This window comes from Barbus barbus (genome assembly GCF_936440315.1).
Source record: "Barbus barbus genome assembly, chromosome: 18".
In the NCBI taxonomy this organism is placed as follows: Eukaryota; Metazoa; Chordata; class Actinopteri; order Cypriniformes; family Cyprinidae; genus Barbus; species Barbus barbus.
This window is the reverse complement of record NC_136746.1, coordinates 19,409,303-19,431,440: the sequence shown is the minus strand read 5'-3', so window position 1 is coordinate 19,431,440 and position 22,138 is coordinate 19,409,303. Positions and strand designations below refer to the sequence as shown.

The 22,138-nt window shown below is 37.5% G+C and overlaps 1 protein-coding gene across 1 annotated transcript in view; it reads left to right on the top strand.

Annotated features, from left to right (window-relative positions):
- Nucleotides 1-22,138, top strand: part of zcchc24 (zinc finger, CCHC domain containing 24) — a 35,640-nt gene that overhangs the window by 648 nt on the left and 12,854 nt on the right. The window contains exon 2 of the mRNA XM_079440331.1: nt 3,465-3,665. Coding sequence (XP_079296457.1) covers nt 3,465-3,665 — 201 coding nt within the window. The remainder of the gene's footprint in view (nt 1-3,464; nt 3,666-22,138) is intronic.

Genomic DNA, 22,138 nt, shown 5'->3' with positions numbered 1-22,138 from the left:
GCTACATTTATACAATACACAAATTTTTTTTTTTTTCATTTCTATCGTGTAATAATAATAAATTGTATTTATTTATTTCATTGCAATACTATGCAAATAATTTATAGTTTCAAGGATCATTAAAATCGTGCCAGCCTGCAGCTTTGCACACTCAGTTTATTGTATTTTGTAACACCACGTGTACAGCCAAATGAGGCAGTCATCCATGAAAGTTTCTTATTTTGATCATAAGACTACTTCCATTTAATTTGCTGCTTAATTTCAACATGTAGAGGTACAATAAATCAGAAGTCTGAGTTTGAAGATTGCCTACTGATCTCTACAGGCCTAAAATGTGTGCTGCCATAATTGATTTATGATTCATAAAGAAAATTCATAAATTAGTATGTTTGTAGTGTTTTATAGTTCAAAGGTTATTTCAAGATTCAAGCGAGATTAATGTTTCCTGGAAATATTGTCATAAAACATGTATAAGAAGAAACTAATATGGTTTTCACTTATCATTAAAATAAGGAATGCTTTTCTAGTTAAATATAATAGTTATGACACTTTGTATGCTAAAGGGGCGCACATGGAACTAAAAGTCTATTGAATCTTTTTGTACTCTTCCGTTAGTTTTTAAATGAGAGAATTACTTCCAGAAGCTTGAACATATGAATGCATTTTCTTTTTAATGATGTAATGACAGTGTTGTGGCTTAGACAGAGGTAAAATGTTGATGTTTAGTGGAAAGTTTGAGGAAGGGCAAAACTTTTATTCGTAATCAGAGTTAATAAAAACATTATGACAAGTTCTCTCTTTTTCTACCTCCCCCTCTTTAGTTTTCTCTCCCTTTCTTTTTTTCTTTTTCTCTTATGTGGAGGGTTACGAATGCTTTCAAAGTTCCCGTATTACACAAAGAGCATTTTTTTCCCTTTGTGAGGCCAGAAATCAATCTGTTAAATATTTACGACTAAGGAAGAAGGTCGGAACTAGAATTCTAGATTATTAAATGTCTTTGTTTGTATAACTTACCAAATTATCTACACTTTTCTCAGAAAGTGTTAACTTGTATTGTGTGTGTTAGTGGTGAATGGCAGTAGTTAGGAGTGACCCCTTGACTGGCTCTCCAGCTGTGTGAAGGGGTCCTCCACTGGTGTAAATGTGCGTGAGGGACACGGGAGACACATAGCCAAATTCCTTTTTGACAGCTACAATCAGTATTGTGGTTGCATTATTACATAAAACTCAATAGAAATTGTATGAATGCATTCAGACATAACTACTGATCATCATAATTTTTGTATTTTCATGATGTTCAAAAATTGACATTTAAAACATGGCTGTGCGATTTGTTAGTTTTTTGTTTACACAGAACTCCATAAATTTACATTGCCTTTTCATGTAACTCATAATCTTTTGTCAGACACGCTCAGAAGTTTTGAATTTAGGAGGAATTGAGTTGTGTGTTTCTCATGAATTTCTCTCACAGAGAATAACTATCAGCTAGATTTTACTGGCCAGGATGGAAAATGAACATCACATGTGCAGCTATAAAAGAAAGATCTAAAAAAGCTTATTTGCTGCATTCAGAGTTGATCTAACTGATGAAAACAGAGTCGTCTGAGAGTGCTGACGACACAACAGTGGTAGGTCTCATCAGCAACAACGATGAAACGCACTACAGAGAGGAAGTGGCACAGCTGGCTGAATGGTGTGGCACTAACAATCTGTCCCTCAATGTGGAGAAGACAAAGGATGTTGTGATAGACTTCAGGAGAAACTCCGTTGACCACCCCCCACTGACCATCGACAGCTCGACTGTGGAGAGAGTCAGCAGCACTAAATTCCTGGGGCTGCACATCACAGAGGATCTCACCTGGACCACCAACACCATGTCACTTTTCAAAAAGGCACAACAGCACCTTCACTTTCTCCGCCGGCTGAAAAGAGCAAGTCTCCCTCCACCCATCCTCACCACATTCTACAGGGGCACCATTTTGAGAGTGTGCTGACCAGCTGTATCACTGTCTGGTATGGGAACTGCAGAGATCACCAGTGCCCCTCTCCCCTCCATCCTGGACATTTTCCTTACACGATGCTCCAGCAAAACCAACAGCATCGTGAAGCACTCCACCCATCCCTCCCACAGTCTCTTCCAGCTCCTACCATCAGGAAGACGGTACCGGAGCATCAGAGCCCGCTCCGCCAGACTGCTCAACAGCTTTTTCCCCCAGGCTGTGAGAGCCCTGAACTCAAACCACCCCACCCCCATCTGAAACCCCATGCAAACCCCTACCTCCTGAAACATGGACCACCCCCCACCCCAAACCTTACCACACCAATGAAAAAACTGTATGGAATTTTTTTGTGCAATTTGAAGTGTGCTACACACAGGTGAGTGGGCCTGTACAAACCACCTGTAGTAACACACTCTCCTCTATGTGCACTAGACACTTTACACACACAGCTGCGTGTACACAATCCCACAAAAGACTCAGCAATATATGTATGTTTACATGCTCATGCAGTACAAATCATCCTGCACTGTTCCCCAAACCAGCTGCTTGACTCAAAATGTTTCTCCTTGCACATGTACAGTATTTATGTGAAGCATTCGTGTAGTTTGTATTTTTTATCTTCTATTTTTTAGTTTGTATAGGGTAAATATTTGTGACGCATTCATATAGTTTGTATTTTTTATCTTTTATTTTTTTTAGTTTGTATAGGGTAAATATTTATATATAGTATACTTATATTTAAAATCTGTCAGTAGGTTAGTTGTGTATAGGTTTATAGTGTTTTTTTTACTTCATTGTTGTATGTCTGTATTTATGTAGCACCGTGGTCCTGCGAGGCACGACATTTCGTTCCACTGTATGTCCCCACATGTAGCGGAATGACAATAAAGCTCAACTTGACTTGTCTTGACTTGACTTAAATACATGCTGTTTATTGTCCAGGCTTGCTGAGAACTAGATGACAGTTATCTGGACTTGCCAAGTTTCAGTACTGTCCAACATTAAACTTCAACAATAACATAACCTTCCAAAGCATAACCAGAGGAAGACATCACTCAAGCAACATCTTCCCGTTCAAACCGTCTGTAGCATGTTTGATTATTTACTGTACTCTCTGTGGTTAAATGGCAATCTGATTTGCAAATCTTAGACTCATGTACTTATCACTGGCTTTAGTGGATTATGTCGCCCCAATTTAGGAACTGATCCTGAATTAGGAATCTCGTTTGTTTGATAATATGCCTAATAAAGTAAAATTCCACATAATTGAGGACATTGTTTTTGATTATGTACTTAATCATATTTTACATTTTTCTTACAGCTTTAGGCTATAGTCTGTATTTAAGAGCTGCATATTATGACATGTTCAAAAGACATTGTATGAAGACATAGTGTGCTTCAGTTTTGTATTCACATTGGGATAAGCTAATTTTTGGATTGTGGATGTCCTGTTATGCTTTGCAGGCCCTGAATAATGGTTTATACAAAAGCGTGTCACCGTACGGCTCTCTTAACAACATAGTGGACGGGCTGAACTCTCTAACGGACCACTTCTCTGACCTCTCCCTGTCCTCTGAGCCACGCAAGCCCAGCAAGAGACCTCCACCAAACTACCTGTGCCATCTGTGCTTCAACAAGGGACACTATATCAAAGACTGCCCGCAGGTAAGCAGCCAATGAACTCTGCACACCCTGGGGAAATAGAAAGAGAGACATGTTGCTTCATTGACCTACTTGTCAAACAGGCATCTCTCTGTCTTTTTAGTCATGTGTATCAAGTTAATTGAGAGAGCTACTGTGCTGAGCATTGAGAGGTAACACCGGGCCACTGAGTCATCTTTTTTTAAAACATGAATATCATCTGATTTACTTTCTTTATTTATCTAACTTTCTCTGGTGTCTGACAGTGACATTAGTCGATAATAACAAAAACATTTGCATCAGGGATATCACACATAAAATGTGTTCAGCAGGAAATGAGGCATACAGTCATTTTCAGAAATAGGCTCTTAGGCACTTGTGTTTCGCAGGTAATATTAGTCGTTGTTGTTCTAGCAAATGTAACTAAAAGCTTCATAAAGCAGTGGTTTTGTGTAGATGCATGACAATATGTTTATAAAGCAACACATTTAAACAAATGTTCAAGTTAATGTGGTATCAATGGTCTCAGTGAGAAAAGAAATACTGCAAAAGTCAGAGATGCCAGAGTGAGAATATTTTGCCCTCAAGATAAACAGGTGACAAGTTTGTGATTTAAATTCGCTTATGTGCTTAAATGCATTGTTTTACTAGAAAAACCATAGGAAATCATGAGAAACCACTCCCTGACCTTTAATTGTCTTGTTTCGACTATTGCAACAGCATTCTCGTAGCGATGTTTACCCTCAGCACAAGACAATTATGTCCAAGCTTCTTTAAAAAACTATTTTGGTTTCAGTTTTTAAACACAAATTGGTGGTTTTAGTGTAGAGCACTGTTTGTTCCTCAGTTTTTTCCTTGTCTGATCTTTCGCTTTCTTCATTCCAATACTGATTTCATGAATAAAAAATAGTGTTAAACTTGCAAAAGTTCCAGAAACAAAGATAAAATACAAGTGTTTGTGAAGGAGACAGTGTCATCTTTAATTTTAAGCCTTTAGTGTTTTATAGTCTTTGGACATTGAGACAGGGTGAGGTTCTTGCTCAGGCCCAGACTCAAGTCAGAGTTGCATGGAATGGTAATGCAGACCAGATGTGGGATTAAAGTGGCAAACCTCCCTTTATGAAAGATGATGAGGGTTCCCTGCAGACTGTTAAAAGTCCTATCATGATAAAATATCTCCACTTCTTTGTGCACGGCTCAAGTAATTTACAGACTTTTCCTTTGACGTTGTCAACATGCTGCACTGAAATACACTGATGTTTGTTGTTATAAGGGCGTTTGCTGTCCCTGATGGGTGATGGAAAATATTTATCATGTGCAATTAGGCCTATAACAGATTGGACTGAAGTTGTATCAGTGTTATGATGTAATTGTGGATTAATTTACAAAAACATAGCACTCATGGTCATGTTACGTTGACTGTGATGTTGTTATTTCCATTAAGATATTAAGCTATTTTCAAAAGCAGGTCTTTTCAAACTTTTGATTCTTAGGGCCCCCAAATATGATGATTCATCTTTCTAATATATATATATATAAAAACGCTTCATGCTGTGTCTGAAAAAACGTGATATTATGAAGATGTTGTTTGCAAAGTAATTGGCCTTATATTGTTACTGTTCTAAATTTAGTGCAAATTATTTATAAAAATCATCTTTGCGATATTGACATTTTATATCTTTTTTTATTTTATTGATTTTTTTTAAACTAAATCATTTTGTCCACTATTAGAATAATATTAGATGTGTAAACCTTAAAAGTCATATTTTCAATTCATTTCAACTATTTATATTGTGTGGTTTACAGTTAAATTTGACAGTCCTAAAAATACATAATAAAAATATGAAATTTCCTCTCCAGTTTTCTTTGCTTTGAAAGTCTGAAAACCCCTGGTCTATAGGAATCTGCACAATGGGGCTCACTAAGTTGGTATCACCAACATCTCATGTTAAACAGCTTAGAGAAACAAATACTAAAAGAACAAATGCTGAGTTTTATTAGGACAAAACACTGCAGGCTATAATACTAGCCTGAGACCAGTCAGTAAATCACTGTCAGAACTGTCCTGTTTTATATTTCAGTTGCTTGTGTGAATGCCAGTGGAAACACAAGAAAAGTCCTGTGCCCCGATAGTGTCCACACCTACTCAGTTCAACACTGCTGCAATTTATCTCCCCCCGGGGTCTCACTTTCTGTGATTTACTTTCCATTTGTCAAATGCCGCATCCATGTATTTACTCGTCCGGACGCAGCGATTCGCCCTTGATTTCTGCCAGTAAGGACAGTTGAAAAATGGTGAATGTGGTGAGTCTGATCTTGTCTCAGAGGAAATGAATTCCAGGGTAAGCTGGTCCCCACTAAGGGTTTGTCCTGTCCAGAGGACTACATTACTCCCTGCCAACACAAACACTGAGGATTTGACTTCACAGGGCACAGCGGGACCTGTGATCTAAAGCCAGCGCTGAGAATCACATTCTCATGCGTTCTCCCAGCGCACCGTCTAGGTCTCCATTAGTTTCCCAGCAGACGAGGTGCAATGGGCCAAGCTCCCCAGTCAGGTCAGGGGCCGAGTTTCAAAACACAGCCGTCCCGGAGACTGAAGCTGACTGTGACGGGGGTGTCTCAGCCAGATAGGAATTGGGGAATGTCATGGCTCAGTTGGAGCAGAGCGTGGGGGCAGGAAGCGTGGTGGTTATGTCTTCTGGTGTGTGTGGTTCAGACTCACATGTGTCACCTAGGGGAAGTGGTTCTGGCCCTAGCGGAGCTCCACAGGGAGCGCTAGTTAGAAAAGAACACCATTGAGCAGGCAACTGTTTGAGCAACTCTGCTCTGCCCTGGGGCAGCTAGTGAGAGTTATGCAAACAAGCTCGACTAAACGGGGGAACAGTTTTGCCCTGTCATTCATTACCCAGAATTCCCGAGACCTCGAAAAGGCGTGGCCCAGTTCTTCTTATTTATATTATGCCAGTCGAATATCTGCTTGTTTCAGACGATGAGGCTCAATCTACCCCTCATACAGAGGTGCGGTGGGATTTCCTCATGGAAAATGTGTGCGCTGGAATGTGGCTTGTAGAACTGTAAGAGGCCTGCTTGTAAGCTCAGCTCGTGAGTCATGTCCTCTGCAATGCATCCCTATTGCCAATGCCCTTTTTTGTGTCACAGTCTCATAGTGACACTGGATGTCATTCACTGCAAGTGTTCTGACTCCCACCCTCACCCCATCAATGTGAGTCTTGTTAGGAAATTGTCGAAACATGGTACAGGGTGCAGAAAAGAATGCCTTTTTTTGTACGAAGGAATTACTACAGGGTCACAATCATGTTTCTGTCTCTTACATTTACCCTGCTTGATGTGCTGTGTTAGTGGCACAGTGCAACAAATGGGATGTTGGAGTTTTTATTGTTCAAACCATACTAGAAAACTTACTGCCATTGTTTATTTTTACACTTTTATTTAAATCATAGTCTTTTCTTTTGTAAAATATTATTAATATTAAATATTTCCTTAAAGAAAATATCCTTTAAATGTAATAAATATTTTGTCATAGCATATACATTTTTTTAATCCAGTTTTACTTCAACATGGCATGTTTGGTTGATAAAAATAACATTTTAGTTGATGGGAAAATACTAAATTAAACCAAATAATCACAAATTGTATGCATTAATTTAAACATGCATCAACATTTAACAAAAAGAGCATGTGATAACTGTCCTTATGAAAACCTGAACACCAATATTGTGAATTGTTTGTTTTTTAGTTATTCATTGTCTTTGTTTACGCACTTTGTTTTAGTAAGAGCATATTCACAATGGGATTAGCACATTCTGACTAGCACGTAACTTAGTTCAGGTTGACTTCTGCATTCATTTTAATGCAATACAGTAGATTTAAGCTGTTTACATTTATGTTGTGGATTTATGTAATTAATCTCATATATGCAGGGTCTAATTAATTAACTTTCCAGTGATGCACTTCATTTTATTGGAGTTAATTTCCTGTTTCCCTTCAGTTCATGCAGCTCAATCATTATTAGCTACTATTATTGAATTTTTTTCAACAAAATCAAATTCTTTCTAGATTTTTTATCTTCAAAAAACATTGTTAGTGCCCTGTTAATGTCTTGCAGTGTTTTTCTCATCATATTTTGTCAATAATATCATTGAAACGAAATAGTTCAGCGTGTGCATTTTTCGTCCTGTCTTCAGCATGTCTTATAAAATAAAAAACACCCTTTGTTCTTGAACATTTTTGTCAGTAATTTCATTGACAAGATTAATGCTGCATACTGAAGTTGCATGAAATTCAGCGATAAACGAGATACAGTATAGAGTAGACGCAGCTGGAGTCTGTAGTCTTCATATCCTTTGATGGGAAAATTGTAGATTATGTTAATCAAAAACACATGAATGCCATTGATTTCATACAGAGCTCTCATTATTCTTTTGACATAATACATCTCTTGTTCAAATTGTAATCATGGCAATGGAATGTGTATATATATATATATATATATATATATATATATATATAGCCTTATTTCGTCTTCCTCCAGTTTCCCAATGTTCTGTTTTTGAGTAGCTTTTTACAGTTGAAGCTTGTTTACTATTCAATTTATGTGGAATTTTAGAGGTTTGTTGATGGTGCAGGTTCTTCTGAATATAGCATAATACAAATGTTACCCGTATGCTGCATTATTTAGTTCCTCTAAGTGTTTTGGGCCACTTAAGTCTGTTGATTAACGATGGCAGATTCAACACTCTGGAGGCTATTTTGAACAAATGGTGCTCCCATCATCATCAGCATGAGTGAAATCTACCCTAGCACTTCACAGTTTGCCAACTTCATTACTACCAAAGCGAACACCTTTGTGAACTTGCAAGTTTTATTTCACCGAGCAGTTTGTCCGCCTTTGGTCAGAGCGATAAAGCTTTTATGATTTGTTGTTGCTGTTATCATTATGTAAGATAGTGAAATTGTAAACATTAGCCTGGGGTTGTGTAATTTAGTTTGACAAGAAACCTTTGTTTGAGACAAACTTCCATTACTACTGCTCCCGCCTGTGAAAGGAAAACACTCTGATGTAAGAGGCAATCACTGAGCTCTTAGGAGACAGTCACCTTCTCCTCAGTCTCTTGCTGAGATAATTACATAAACATGGCTCTAATAGGGAGCCAAAATGACAATGCATTTCCTGCTTCTTGATAGAAACAAATAAATAGCTGTAACTGCATACATAAGCAAGTCCATTTTCAATCAGAAACTACGTCAGGCTCGAGTAATGAGGTGTGAATATGTATTGTTAAAATGCTTTGTAATATATAGTGTGTACTTGGACGCTTGACAGTTCTGTTGCTCTGAGAGCACTAGAAAACTTTTCATGACTGTATCAAAAGCCACATACATTCAGTGATGTGATATAATTCACGGGACTCTTGGTCAGATATGGATTTGACTAAGTGGGCCTTTTGTTGTACACTTTATATGATCTTTATCTGTTTTCTGGACAATTAATCAGGCAGTTGTTTAAATCTAGAAAGATTTATGAACTGAGAGAGTTGATTCTCTTCTGCACCAAAACATGCTGGCGAACATTTCTGGTAATGCTGTATTACGATGTAAAACTGCTTCAGAAATATTTGTCTTAAACTGAGTGTATTTAGATATACATAGTATTTAGATTTAGTGAAACAATTAACTTCAACAGTTTTAGGTTTGACTTTAGTGTCATTTCATAAAAAAATCTCTTTACTGTGCAGTTAAACTGACAGGGATCACATAAAGTATGGTTCTACTGAAAAGAAAAAAATAGTTTTTAGCATAGTTGTCTGCCATTGACTGAGTTTACTGGCATTGGTACAGAGAAATTCAGCTCCAAAGTTTTTCTACAGAGAATGATGTTATTGTAGGCAAATTGCACTTAGTAAATGAATCTGAGTGTGATGTTGCTTCATAAATCTGTTTGTATTCATGTTTGTCCAGACCAGCTGTTCAGTGTTTCTCTCAGCCTGTCAATCTGCCGTCCTGGGAAACAACCAGTCTGATGTTGCAATGCAGATTTAGTGCTCACGTTCATGGTCATGGTCCAAAACATGTGTTTTAGTTGTTTTTATGTATAGCATAATTATGCACAATATTAAAAGTCTTTTTGAACTATAATGATTCATCTAATTTAATACTGACTATTATTGATTTTTTTTTTTTTTTTTTTTTTTTTTTTACCAAATAATCATATTAGAATGATTTCTGAAGGATCAAGTGACACTAACGACTGCTTTCAAAAATATTAAAAATTTTACCAGCCCCAAACTTTTGTGATAGTGATGCACATATACAACAGTACTGTATATTTATAAATCAGAAATGTAAGTGCACTTGTAAGAAGTACAATAGACAGTGATTGGGTGCCTCTTTATTTAAATACATCTTAATAAAGCATCAGTTTTGCTGATGGTGTGATTAGAGAAGTCCTTGTCAGGATTTGGAAACAGTCAGCTGATGAAGGCCAGCACTAGGGAGAGCACACTTAACACACTTCCTCAAAACGGAAATCAAAGTTAAAAGAATATGGAAAAGCTGGTTTCCTGCCAGCTGCTTTGTGTTCTTTACACAGAGAATAGCACTCTTCCTCTGACTTTTGCTGATACAACAGCAAATGCACCTCCCTCTTTCTGTCTTTCTGGCCTGTGGTTGTCCCTTTGCATGAGACCTCTGTCAACAGAGGAGGATAATGATAACAACTCTTCAATTGATTTTCATATTTAGAAATGAGAAGACAGCAAATGTGACTGGTGTTCTGCTTCAGAGTTGTTCTGTTTTTTTTTTTGTTTTTGTTTTTTGTTAACGCATGCGTTCCTCAAAGAGATTAATGAGGACAAATTAAAGGGCACAGTGGCATTCTCAGTCTTTAAAAAAAAACCTCAAAATAATGACAGAGATTCCTGCTTTGTGCAGACAAAGTGTATTGCTTGGATAAAGAGAGTAAGACGTTCAACCCTTCACTGATGTGGACCAGAGTATTGAGGATAATTATTCAATAAATCCATCTTAATTATCTTTTCATTAAATTTTATTTGTCCAGAATCCTTCATAAAGATTTCAATTATTTCTCAGTGAGAGGTTGTGGTCATGTCTGGTCTTGTGAGAACAAAAGTTAATGAAAGAAAACAAATATAAGAAGTGGATGTCAACACTAATATTATACAATCTGCTTGTAAAAAAATTATATGATAAATTTTGATTTGTGGGCTTTTGATTATGATCAGGAGATTTTCTGCAAGTTTTACCTCATCTGGTATTTTGTTCTCTGGGCTTTTTCTTACTGAGACCAGACTGATCCCCCCCCCCCCCCCCCCCCCCCCCCAAGTCTTTATTTACTCATGTCCATCCAAACCTGTATGACATTCTTTACTCTATGGAACACAACAGAAGAGATTTTGAGAAATGTCTCAGTGATTTTGTCCATATAATAAAAATACTAATAAAAAACTAATTAGTTGCCAGCATTCTTCAAAATATCTTTTGTGTACTACAGAAGAAACAAATATATTTTTGGGTGAACTATACCTTTAACGTGATGTAAGCACTTAAGATTTCTCCACTGGTTAGTCACAGTAAGTCACCTTCTAAATTATTATGGTTTAAAGTCGCTCTTGTGTGCCACTAACTTTTAAACCATAGACAAAGCCACCATAAACCTGCATAACGTCATTGGTATTGTTACCAAGAGGTTGTTTGTTGTTATAAGACTATGTACGACCTACAAATTCCTTTGATTACATTGTACCAGCCTAATAACTTTGGAGGAATGACCATTTGTTTGTCCTTATCTAACATGGAAACACATCCTGCCCAGCTTAGAAGAACAGATAAATGTACAACCGTAAGCTCATCTGATATCATATAAACTGATAACCCTGACAGATCCATCCCTCTCACCCAAGTCACTAGATTCCAAACTGAATGCCATCGCTCATATTTTGACCTCAGGATGTGAAAGGGCTGATGCAGACAGTCTTCTATTCAGAATGAATATTACTGAGGACTAACTGGCAATGTTCTTACTGAGGGCACACGAGCACAGTAAGATGGTGTCAGAGGAATAACACAGCAAGCTTTGTGTTCAGGTCTGAATCGGGACCATCAGGAAGGGCCTAGTGCTGGGAATGGCCGATGTTAATTAAGGGTCCCGTTGTTTGTCTTTAGGATCCCCAGACGTAGGGGTCAGGAAGTCAGCTCGTATTGTTCACCCAGTGGGATGCTGACTACAGCGCAAGCGGGGGACCACAGATTTTTCTTTTTTAATCACAGAACAGGCAATCTCCTGTTGGACTTATCTTCTCTTAGCAATAGAATCTGTTATTAAGGAGGACCAGGGAAGACAGTCAGTTGTGTTTTTTGGAGGAAGTATATAACATGACAGGATATCATTTTGCAGGCTGACAAATCATTGAGGAGAGGCGTTCAAGCCAGGTACCCAAAAGCTGTCTCATGAGCCAAATAATCATCACTTCAACTGTCGTTTATTTTTAACGCAGAGGTTGCAAGACCACCACTATTAATATTACTCCTTCCTCTTTCTTCTTCTTTCTTCTTTACATCAACACATTTTTACAAGTAATGATAAATTTACAGACTATTTATTTCTGTAAATAAAATAGATTTTCTGCCTCTTTTGGAGGTGGTAAACATTCATTTATTTAAATTAATGTTTTAAAATATCCCATTGACTTAGATTAAAATGTTTGGCATTAGTAATCATAATGATGACAGTGGTGATGTTATTGTAATGTGTGCCTTTTGAAATTTAATTGGTTCTCTTTTCTCAGTTTATTCTGACAGGAAAATGTTGCATGCATTTAATGCATCGTTTAATTTACACAGAACCATTAATAATATTATTTTTTTAGCATTGAAAGCTACCTTTGGATCAGCAAAACTAGTTCCAGGTTTTTTGATGATGATGATTATTATGATGATGATGGTCACTCAAGCGGCTAACCGTTTCTTGCCACATTATAAACACTGAAACTGAACTTTTATTTCCAGATATGTGGTAAAACAATATGTCCGACTGTTATTTTTGTCTATATGCAAAAATTGACTACTTGATGTTGTAAAAATGACAGAGTTAAACCCATACTGTGGTGTACTGGTTCTTGAGCCGGCACAAAGGACATACAAAAGAGGCTCTTGTAGCGAGCTGGAAGGCCTGTGTTGAGTCACTGTGGCGGCTGGAAGGGCTCAGGGAAGTAGTGGGGGTTTGAGGGAGAGAATGACTGAGGGGGGAAGGGCAGTATGGGAATGTTTTTACAGTCTGACCTGTGATCTTCCTTCCATTCTGCTCCAGTCCTTCTCTGACACACTGAATCTGTGTGGGTCCTGGTCCTGGAGCGGCCCCAAAAAATTATTTGGACACTTAGTCATGTATAAATGTCAAAATATCAAACCAAATGGCATTTGTTTAAAGTCCGTCTAAAGTCTATTCTGAGAATTGTTTGTAAACACATTATAAATGTTAGAAATGCATTGCTGAAACATGTTACAAAGACTGTGAACTATGTAGTACTTAATTGTGGAGTTAGACCGTTAAACAGTTTTTCACCATTTCCGTGATCAGGATTTTGTTTGGGCGGGGCTAAATCATGACTCAATGACGCAATCGAGCACGGCCCCTTTCCCAACACTATAAGACGTGTGTTCGACTTGAAGCTGCAGACCGATCAGTGTGTCAAAGTACAGTGAGAGCTATAGAGAGCAGATGCTCCTGATGCTTTCGAATCGCTCTCGCGGTACTTTGATATCATACACTGATCATTCTGCAGCACTGCTTCAAGTCGAACACACCTGATAACTAGATAACTTGGGCATGGCCAAGTATGGTGACCCATACTCGGAATTTGTGCTCTGCATTTAACCCATCCAAGTCTACACACAGTAGTGAACATACACCTGGAGCAGTGGGCAGCCAATGCTGCGGCTGCGGCGCCCAGGGAGCAGTTGGGGGTTTGATGCCTTTGGTCACACCTCAGTCGTGGTATTGAGGGTGGAGAGAGTGTTGGTTATTCACTCCCCCCACCTACAATCCCTGCCGGACCTGAGACTCGAACCCACAACCTTCGGGTTACAAGTCCAACTCTCTATTCATTAGGCCACAACTGCCCTTAGACCGCATTAGCATCAGTGGTTCACGGCTCAATCGCGAGTTACTGTCATTACCGTTAGTTACTACAGCCTACAGTTTATTAGCTAGCTATGACTTCGTCACGTAAATGCATAATACCAGGTTGCAATCATTTACAAAACACCTTGGTCTCCTTATTAAATAAGCTACTAGAGGAAGACAGTTGAGAGAGACGGCAGCGTTCCCGCAAGTGGGCGTGGTTTCAGCGCCTCCAGTGGACACGCCCCCAGCATTTGAGAGCAGAGAATACTGCTTATTTTTTCAAGATTTTGATAGCTTATTTTCTTCACTTGGAGGTCTTTTTAGCATTCAAATTTGGCTGGGTGGTTAATAACAAATTTTTCTGTGGTGTGACAAACTCAGAACACACATTTAATATTGACTTTACACGGACAAGGCACTTTTTTTAATAGATTCCAAATGAAGTCAATAAGTTTTTAAATACTTTCTGATCGTCCAATGTTAGTGGTAGATGCCCATAGTAAATGTGATAAACTATATCTATAGTTACTTTGCTAGGACACCTGTGAACTTGACTTCACACATCCACCAAAAATCACTATGAAACCAGTTGGTTAAAATTCATGGAAAAAATATCTATAAGGTTCTTCTGTAGAGGCCTTTGTTTGGACATGCCATTTGGTTTAATATTAAATGCAATACAAGTAATACATTTCTAGATGTCCAAATACTGTACTTTTTCGGCCCAATATACATCTTTCCAGAGATAGTATATGTAGTTTTAGTGCTTGTGTGTGTGTGTGGGAGAGAGAGAAACTGGCAAGGCTATCTGAGAGAAGACAGTGAAACAGGATGAAATGTAAACAGATAGAGCTTATCTCCATGGCTGGAGACATAACAGACAGCCCTCTCCTCTGGACACGGCTAAGAGCAGCTCATCCGAGGAATGACATGCGTTTAAATGGATATTTACTACACAATAAATCCCTCACCGTTATCATAGCGTAGTCAGATAAACAGATAGCATGATGATACAGCGACAAACCACACCGTAAAACAGCTCACATGTGCACAGCCACATCCTAAGTGCTCAAAAACAAACGTGTGTTTCAGCTGAATTGAAAAACGGGTCTCTCTTACAAAAAAGTGGTGCAATATGTCCTCTTCGCTATGTCAACCATGTGCTCTGAAATAAGATGGAAAAATTTAGATACATTACCTCAATCTTTTTACACACAAGCCAATCAACCTGCTCATGTCATTCATTGCTTCAGTAACTTAATCCCTTTTTGCAGCTGTACAAGTCGTTAGGGTTAGCTGGGCTGGCACAAAGATCCTTGGGAATTGGGTTTTTGACCATTGCAGATACAACGATCTTTTGCATGTGAACATTTTGAGAAATAACATGGGGACATTTTTAAGATGCGTTCACTATCGGGAATTGGGCTGTTGAGGGTTTCGTGTCATAGTCTGTAGCAACAGATTTAGTTTGTGTAAAACTGTCGCCATGCCACCATCCGATACAGTCCACAATTCTTATCTCATGTGCCATCAGTTTTCAAGGGCCGCTCGTTGCATTACGAGAGAAGAGAAGAGAAAGAACTATGAGAGAGAAGATTTCGAACTGATCAGAACCAATTAATATAAAAGTCAGCATTATCCACGTGAGATATTTTGCCAGTGCCAGCTAGTGTTAATGCGAACCCCTAGCATTTTTCCAGTGAAACCAAATACATAGAAAACATTTATCTACACATCGGGCCAAGAGAAAACCTTCTCCTGAGAAACCGAAGAACACAATGTGCTCATTCATAAATAAAACTCCCACCCGTACTCTTTTCAAGTATAACACCAATTTGAACCTGTTAGCCCAGATTCAGTTTTATTAATAACATAGTTAAAATAATGTTTTGAGAGATATTAAAGGGTAATCCAGGCACAACGATTTCAGATATGATTCATATTAGTTTGCTAAGATAAGTAAACATGCTCTGGTTTGTTTTAGGGGATGGGGGACTTACTGTACTTGTATTACAGCCATTCGGTTTCAGCTTGAGAATGATATTTTTAAAATGTATTCTGCCAGGACATTGTTCTCAGAGACAGTATAGCATCATTAACATCCGTATTAGGAAATTGATATCAGATATTTCATTAGTTGTTTGGCGGGGTGGCCAACACCATTTCCTCTGATGGACCAACACAAACTGCCTTAGTTTTGTGTGGACAGTATTTCATCTCAATATCTAGGCAAGAAAAGTACTGCAAAGTTTTGTTGAGATGTCTTTTTTTTTTTTTTTACTCTACAACATCAAACAAAAGAAACCTTGACAGCAAGAATGGTTCCCATAACCTCTGGTTCATAAAATTTCACTCATAATTTGATTACTCTCTTGACTGACAAGCCTCTGCGATAAGGAAACGCATCATTTATAACTCTAGATCAGTAGTTGCAGCACACAGGCAACAACACGTGTCTCTGTGATGTCTTTTCCTGTAAAACTAGAAAGAAATGACCTGGAATGAAGCTCATGATCCTTGAGAAGAGACTAAACAGCTCTTAGTGTGCAGGCCCTCTCAGAACAGTCTGTTTACATCTCTCTTGATCTCTTCTCGATTACCGATAGCAGGTCGGTTTGAAGCAGCAATATGTGAGAAATTATGCAGTTGTAGGTGCAGCCAACATTCATGTCTTCTATATGAATTGTGTTATTTACATCTTATCCAGGTTCCAGGAAACTGCAGAAATATGGTTTTGGCCTAGACTGTTTTTGTATTCATTAATTGGATTATTAATCTTTGGGAAAACAATGCAAATATTTCCACAGCAGATTAATTATAGATGCAAAAAATATAAAACAGCAAAATGCTTTTCGTATTGATGATTCCTTGTAAATATGATGATTCTTCGAAAAGATCCACAGGTTTTTCCAAGAAATTTCCCTAGTAAAAAGTAATATATTTAAAATACATTTATTTCATACTAAGTATAGTTCAAATCTATAAAATTAGCATATTTACTGACATATCGCTCAAGACTTACTGATATAAAAAATTAAAATTTTTATAAGCTTTATTTGGAGTAGTACTTGTGCACAATGCACATTTCTAATTAAGCATAAAATGTGTTTTAATGTCACTATTGATGAGGATTGTATGATCTTTGAATACTATTGGTCTTTAAAAACATGATATTTAAAGTGTACCTGAAGTATACTTGCTATAGTTCCACTATATAGCACAATCAAATATACTTCAGTATATCTTTAGTTGGACTTCAGCAATACTTTTGTACAATTAAAATGCAAGATTAACGGAATCACTGAAACCGGCTGAAAACGATGTAGTACACATGCCAGACCAATATGTGGCGCTGTCATTCTGCCACAGAGATACACAAAAAAACAGAGAAGAACACTTGGACCATGTGCGTAAACCTTGCGCGCTGAATATAAACTAACACACAAAGCAGAAGATTTTGCTTTAATAAAACTAATGAGCTCAGTAGGTTCTGCAGCACGAACACAGGCACGTAGTCTGACATTGTTGTTGTTGTTGTTGTCGCTGTTATGTGACGTAGCGGTGTCCGATTAGGGGCGAGATGTGGGCTGATGACGTCATCGTTTCAGAAAATATATGGATTTGCCGTCCACACGAAAACATTAAACCGGCGTTTTCAAATTTATCCACCCTGGGACCCGGTTTCAAAAATTATCGGTTTCACTCTTCGAAAACGCCGGTTTCGTGTGGACGAAACGCCTATACGGTAAAAAATTTATGCGTATACAGAGAAACCCGTCTTCGTGTGGACTGGGCCTTAGTATACCAGTTTAGTATACCAAAAGTACAATTACAGGGTATTTTTATTTAGTACATAAATATGTAATTGTATTTATAGTACTACTTACACTGTTTAAAAAAAAAAAAAAAAAAAAAAAGTTGAGCCAACTTAAAATATTAAGGCAACCAGCTTCAGCAGATTTTTGAGTTTTCTCAACTTGTTTTAAGTTTATACAACAAAAAGTTGAGAATCTCTTAAAAAAATCTGTAAAAAGCTGGTTACCTTAAAATTTTAAGTTGGCTCAACTTTTTTTTTTTTTACAGTGTAGTATCACATAATAAATGTATTTTAAATACTTTATAGTGTATTTATTGTTCACTACAGGGTTATACTTTTATTCAACAAGGATGCATTAAGCAGATCAAAAGTGATAGCAAAGTGATTGTTACATAAAACTATTTCAAATAAATGCCGTCCTTATGAATTTTTCATTCTTAAAAAAATCCTGAAAAAAATGTATCGTGGTTTACACAAAAATATTAAGTAGCACAAAAATCAGAACCAAATCAGCATATTAGAATGATTTCTGAAGGATCATGTGACGCTGAAGACTGGACTAATGGCTTTACCATCACAGGAATAAATTAAATTTTAAAATCTTAAAATAGAAAATGTCCATTTAAATTGTAATATTTTTTCCACAACATTGCTGTTTTTACTATATTTTTTATCAAATAAATGTAGCCTTGGTGTGAGCATGAGAGGTTTCTTTTAATAAAATGTAAAAAATCGTAGCAACTCCAAACTTTTGAACGGTAATCCTACTGTAAATACAAGCTTATTTGTCCATTGTTGTTTTATAAGGAGGAGAGCATTACAACAAAGGGCCCTGGATGTTAAATCATGTCTGAATTAACACACCATCCTAGTTTGAAAGCAGCAGAGGTTAGTGGCCTCACTGACACTGCTGTGACTGTGTGTGATGAACTCCTAATTAGAGGAGGAATGCCAAACTTGCCTGTCTAACAGGCACAGCGAGCCGTCTTGCCTGACAGTGCGCAGAGAAAAGGCCTTCATTAAAGCCCACATTTATTCTTCTGACTAAATTTAAATGGGAAATTCAGTGTTATTTCAAGATTAGGCTCACTTGGGTCCTGGATTCAGGTTCTGATCTACAGTACAGGCCCACTTAGAGTGTTTACCCACATGATGGCTAACGCTTGTGTTTGATAAGCCCTCTTGAAAAATATCAGTGCTTTGCCAGCTATTTGTCTGTCACCAGTTTCAACTGAGTGCTGAGATGATTGCCTAACACCAGTTTGTGGATATGTTCGTGCCTTCAGCTTTGCCAGTAGACTATGTGAGCTTGAAATAGTATTTTCTTATTTAATCCTCCTTTATAGCTGTTAAACATTCACTTCAGCTTGATCAGCATGGCTCAGTTAACAAAGTAGATTCCATAACGGCTGCTTTCTAATGCTTGATTGATTGTACTTCAGAAGTAGCAGTGCATTCGTATGAAATATTTTTATTTGCAAGCAAATTTGTAATTATTTCAGTAAAGTCAGTGTTGTACTAGTTGCAGTTCTTGTTTAGGGCTCCTGAAACGTTTTGAAAGTTTTGAAGACTTTTATTTATTTATTTATTTGGTAACTATGTACAACAAAAGGCAGATTGACTACTTCCCTGCACCAGCCGAAAATCTGCCATTAAGATGAATGGGAATGCTAACGGATAGATTATAGACCTCCTTGAGCTTGACATAAGACAGTCAATACTACATTCTCACCTTAAATAAAGTGTGTATGTGAGTAATGTTGTGGGGTAGTGCGCACATTTCCTGTATCATGTCCCTTCGATTGTGCTTTTTGACCCATTATTGTCATTATTAATGTGTTGCTTCATGTCATCTATGTGCGATTTTGGCAGGTCAAGTCTCTTGGAAATCCTCTGTTTTCTTTCTGAAACTGGGGAAGAGATGAACATAGCAAAGACTGTGGATTGTTAATAACTAGTTCATTTATTTGTGTGACTGAATGCGACTTTATTGCCTATAAATAAGAAGAATGCTGGATCCAAAGAAATGATTTATTGAGTGTTATGTTATTCAGCCTGCAGTACTGAGCTCTTTGCTGTTTTTGCTATAAAATCCTTTGTTTTGAGCTTTTGGAGAAGTTTATACTATCGTTACTTTTTGTTCATGACTGGAAAGCTATTTGGAAATGTTGCACAAGTACAGCCTTTGCTTTGGATGTTGCCCCATGAAGCCTTTTCAGAAACCCTGGATAGTCTATTAACTTACTTGGGTGGGTGTCATAATCAGAGGCTGACTGATCCACAATGACCTCTGGGTGTCTGGTAAAACACCTACTTAATGAGTCATTGCACCAAAACAGCTTATTTGTATATTTTGTATATTTAAGCCGTATTTATATATGTGTATTATAAGACGGATAGTTCCGATTATAAATTCTGACCGGATGAACTACATTCAAAGCCATGCCATCTATATTAATATGAAGAGTTGTTATGGTGCTTGGCAACCATAAACAGCTGACAGTTAAGGACTGTATTATTTGAGTATTTTTGTATTTGATTTAACTGGTATCCTGTCTTGTATCTGTTTCCAGCTTTTTATAAAAGTAATAAGCCACATGAGGTTGTGTGTTACATTGATTTTTATCGCAGTTAAAGGAATTTTAGGGAAGACATTAAGTGGAGAACACCCTTTAGCTGAGATAAGATCACTGTAATGCATGTCCTCTCATGGCTTATTAAATGCTTTATTAAACAACAAATTGCTAAAAAAATATAGTTCACACAATATAAACAAGACATTTAGAAAGTAATCAAACACTATTTTTTTTAATTCACCGGTGTAAAATATTTTAATGTAGTGATTGAGTATGTATGGCTAGCTTTTATATTTAGGACTGTAGAAGATAAGAATGCTCAGCAGTCATTGCTGTAAAGGAGCAGCTGCTAGTGGACAAATTAAGGGCCCAAGCAATGCCTGTCTTTGTGTAACTAAAAACTCCTATATAGCTATATATCATTTTTGTACATAATCATATGTAATATTTATGTCCAGCCAGATCTGTACATCTTTCACTGGCCTAACCCCTGTGGTACTTAACTTGCTGGAGTTTATAAATACATCTGTATGAATAAATAGGTTTATGTTCTACAGCTCGCATTAGAATAAAGGCACTCTCTCACACTTAGCTTAGTATTTAGAGACCAAGTATGAGAGCTGCCTACCTCTGCATCCTCTGTTTTTTTTTTCACACTAGTCAGTATATATGGGTTTGGTCTAGCTATATTAGTCTGGAATCTATGAAATGCCAACTCCCACTGCCAGCAATCTCAACATGTTCAAGCAAGTGAGTGGCCCATACTTTATACCACTAACGCAGGGGTGTCAAGCTCATTTTAGGTCACAGGCCAAATTGGACTAGGCGTCACTTTATGCGGGCTGATATATATATATATATTTTTTTTTTGGATAAACCTTGGTGAACCCATAGAGGGTGCTTGCATAATTCATACTCATACATCCAGGATTAATTAATCAGTATTGGCTTAATGTGGAATTTGACCGGAGACCTTTAGATAATGTATACTGTACATATAAACATTCATAATTAAGGAATGTTAATTAAACAGTAACCACTAATATAACATGTACAGTATATAGTATGTCTTATAATTATTTAGTGATGATTGAGAAAATCTCAGAAAATCCCTGGTCTGTCACTTACAGATCCAGTTTTGTGTGAAAAGTAAGAGACGTAGACTGAATGCCGCAGTTTGTTTAAAAAAAAATTTCTGTTGCTGTAACACAAATTAATCCATCCTGCTGTAAAAAGCAGGGTATAATGAATCTATCATACTGATATAATAAATGTTTGGGAATGTTTTCATCATAATTTAATTTTTGAAATTAGATTAGACTTCACCACGGGCTGTATATTCGGACTGCGGGCCATATGTTTGACACCCCTGCCCAAAAGGATTCTGTAAACCCATATATTTTAGAGCAAGTGTTAGATTGCTGTTCACTTTGGCTAAATGTCTGTTGTTTAGTGTAATCTATAACATATGTTTCAGTTCTAGAAAATGGAGGTCAAGGGACAGCGAGTGCTGTGATTCCCATCACTGAACGTTTGGCAGAGGAATTGCTGTATTTGTGTACATAGTGCATCATGTGTGACTCATTTACAATGGACTGAACAATAGGAATCTTAATCAAAAGATTTGCAGCTAATTATCAGAGTAAATAGAGCGGTGTAGAGAGTGTACCCCTCAGGAATGGCTAAGTTTGATCTGTGTGTGTTTGGGCATCAGTGAATCAATCTCTTCTACCAAACCAAACACAGATTAGTAGAAAGTTGAGTTTTCTTCCCCTCAACTTCGATGTGGGGTAATTGAGCACGTTGTATCTGGTGGGACTGGTGTTCCTGTGCTGTGCGGAGTGCAGTCCCATGGGAGCCGGGCGAGAGGCTCCAGCATCGGGGCCTCCATTGTTTATACTGATGGATTCCAGATGCTGGCAGAGGGAGCAGCCAAACT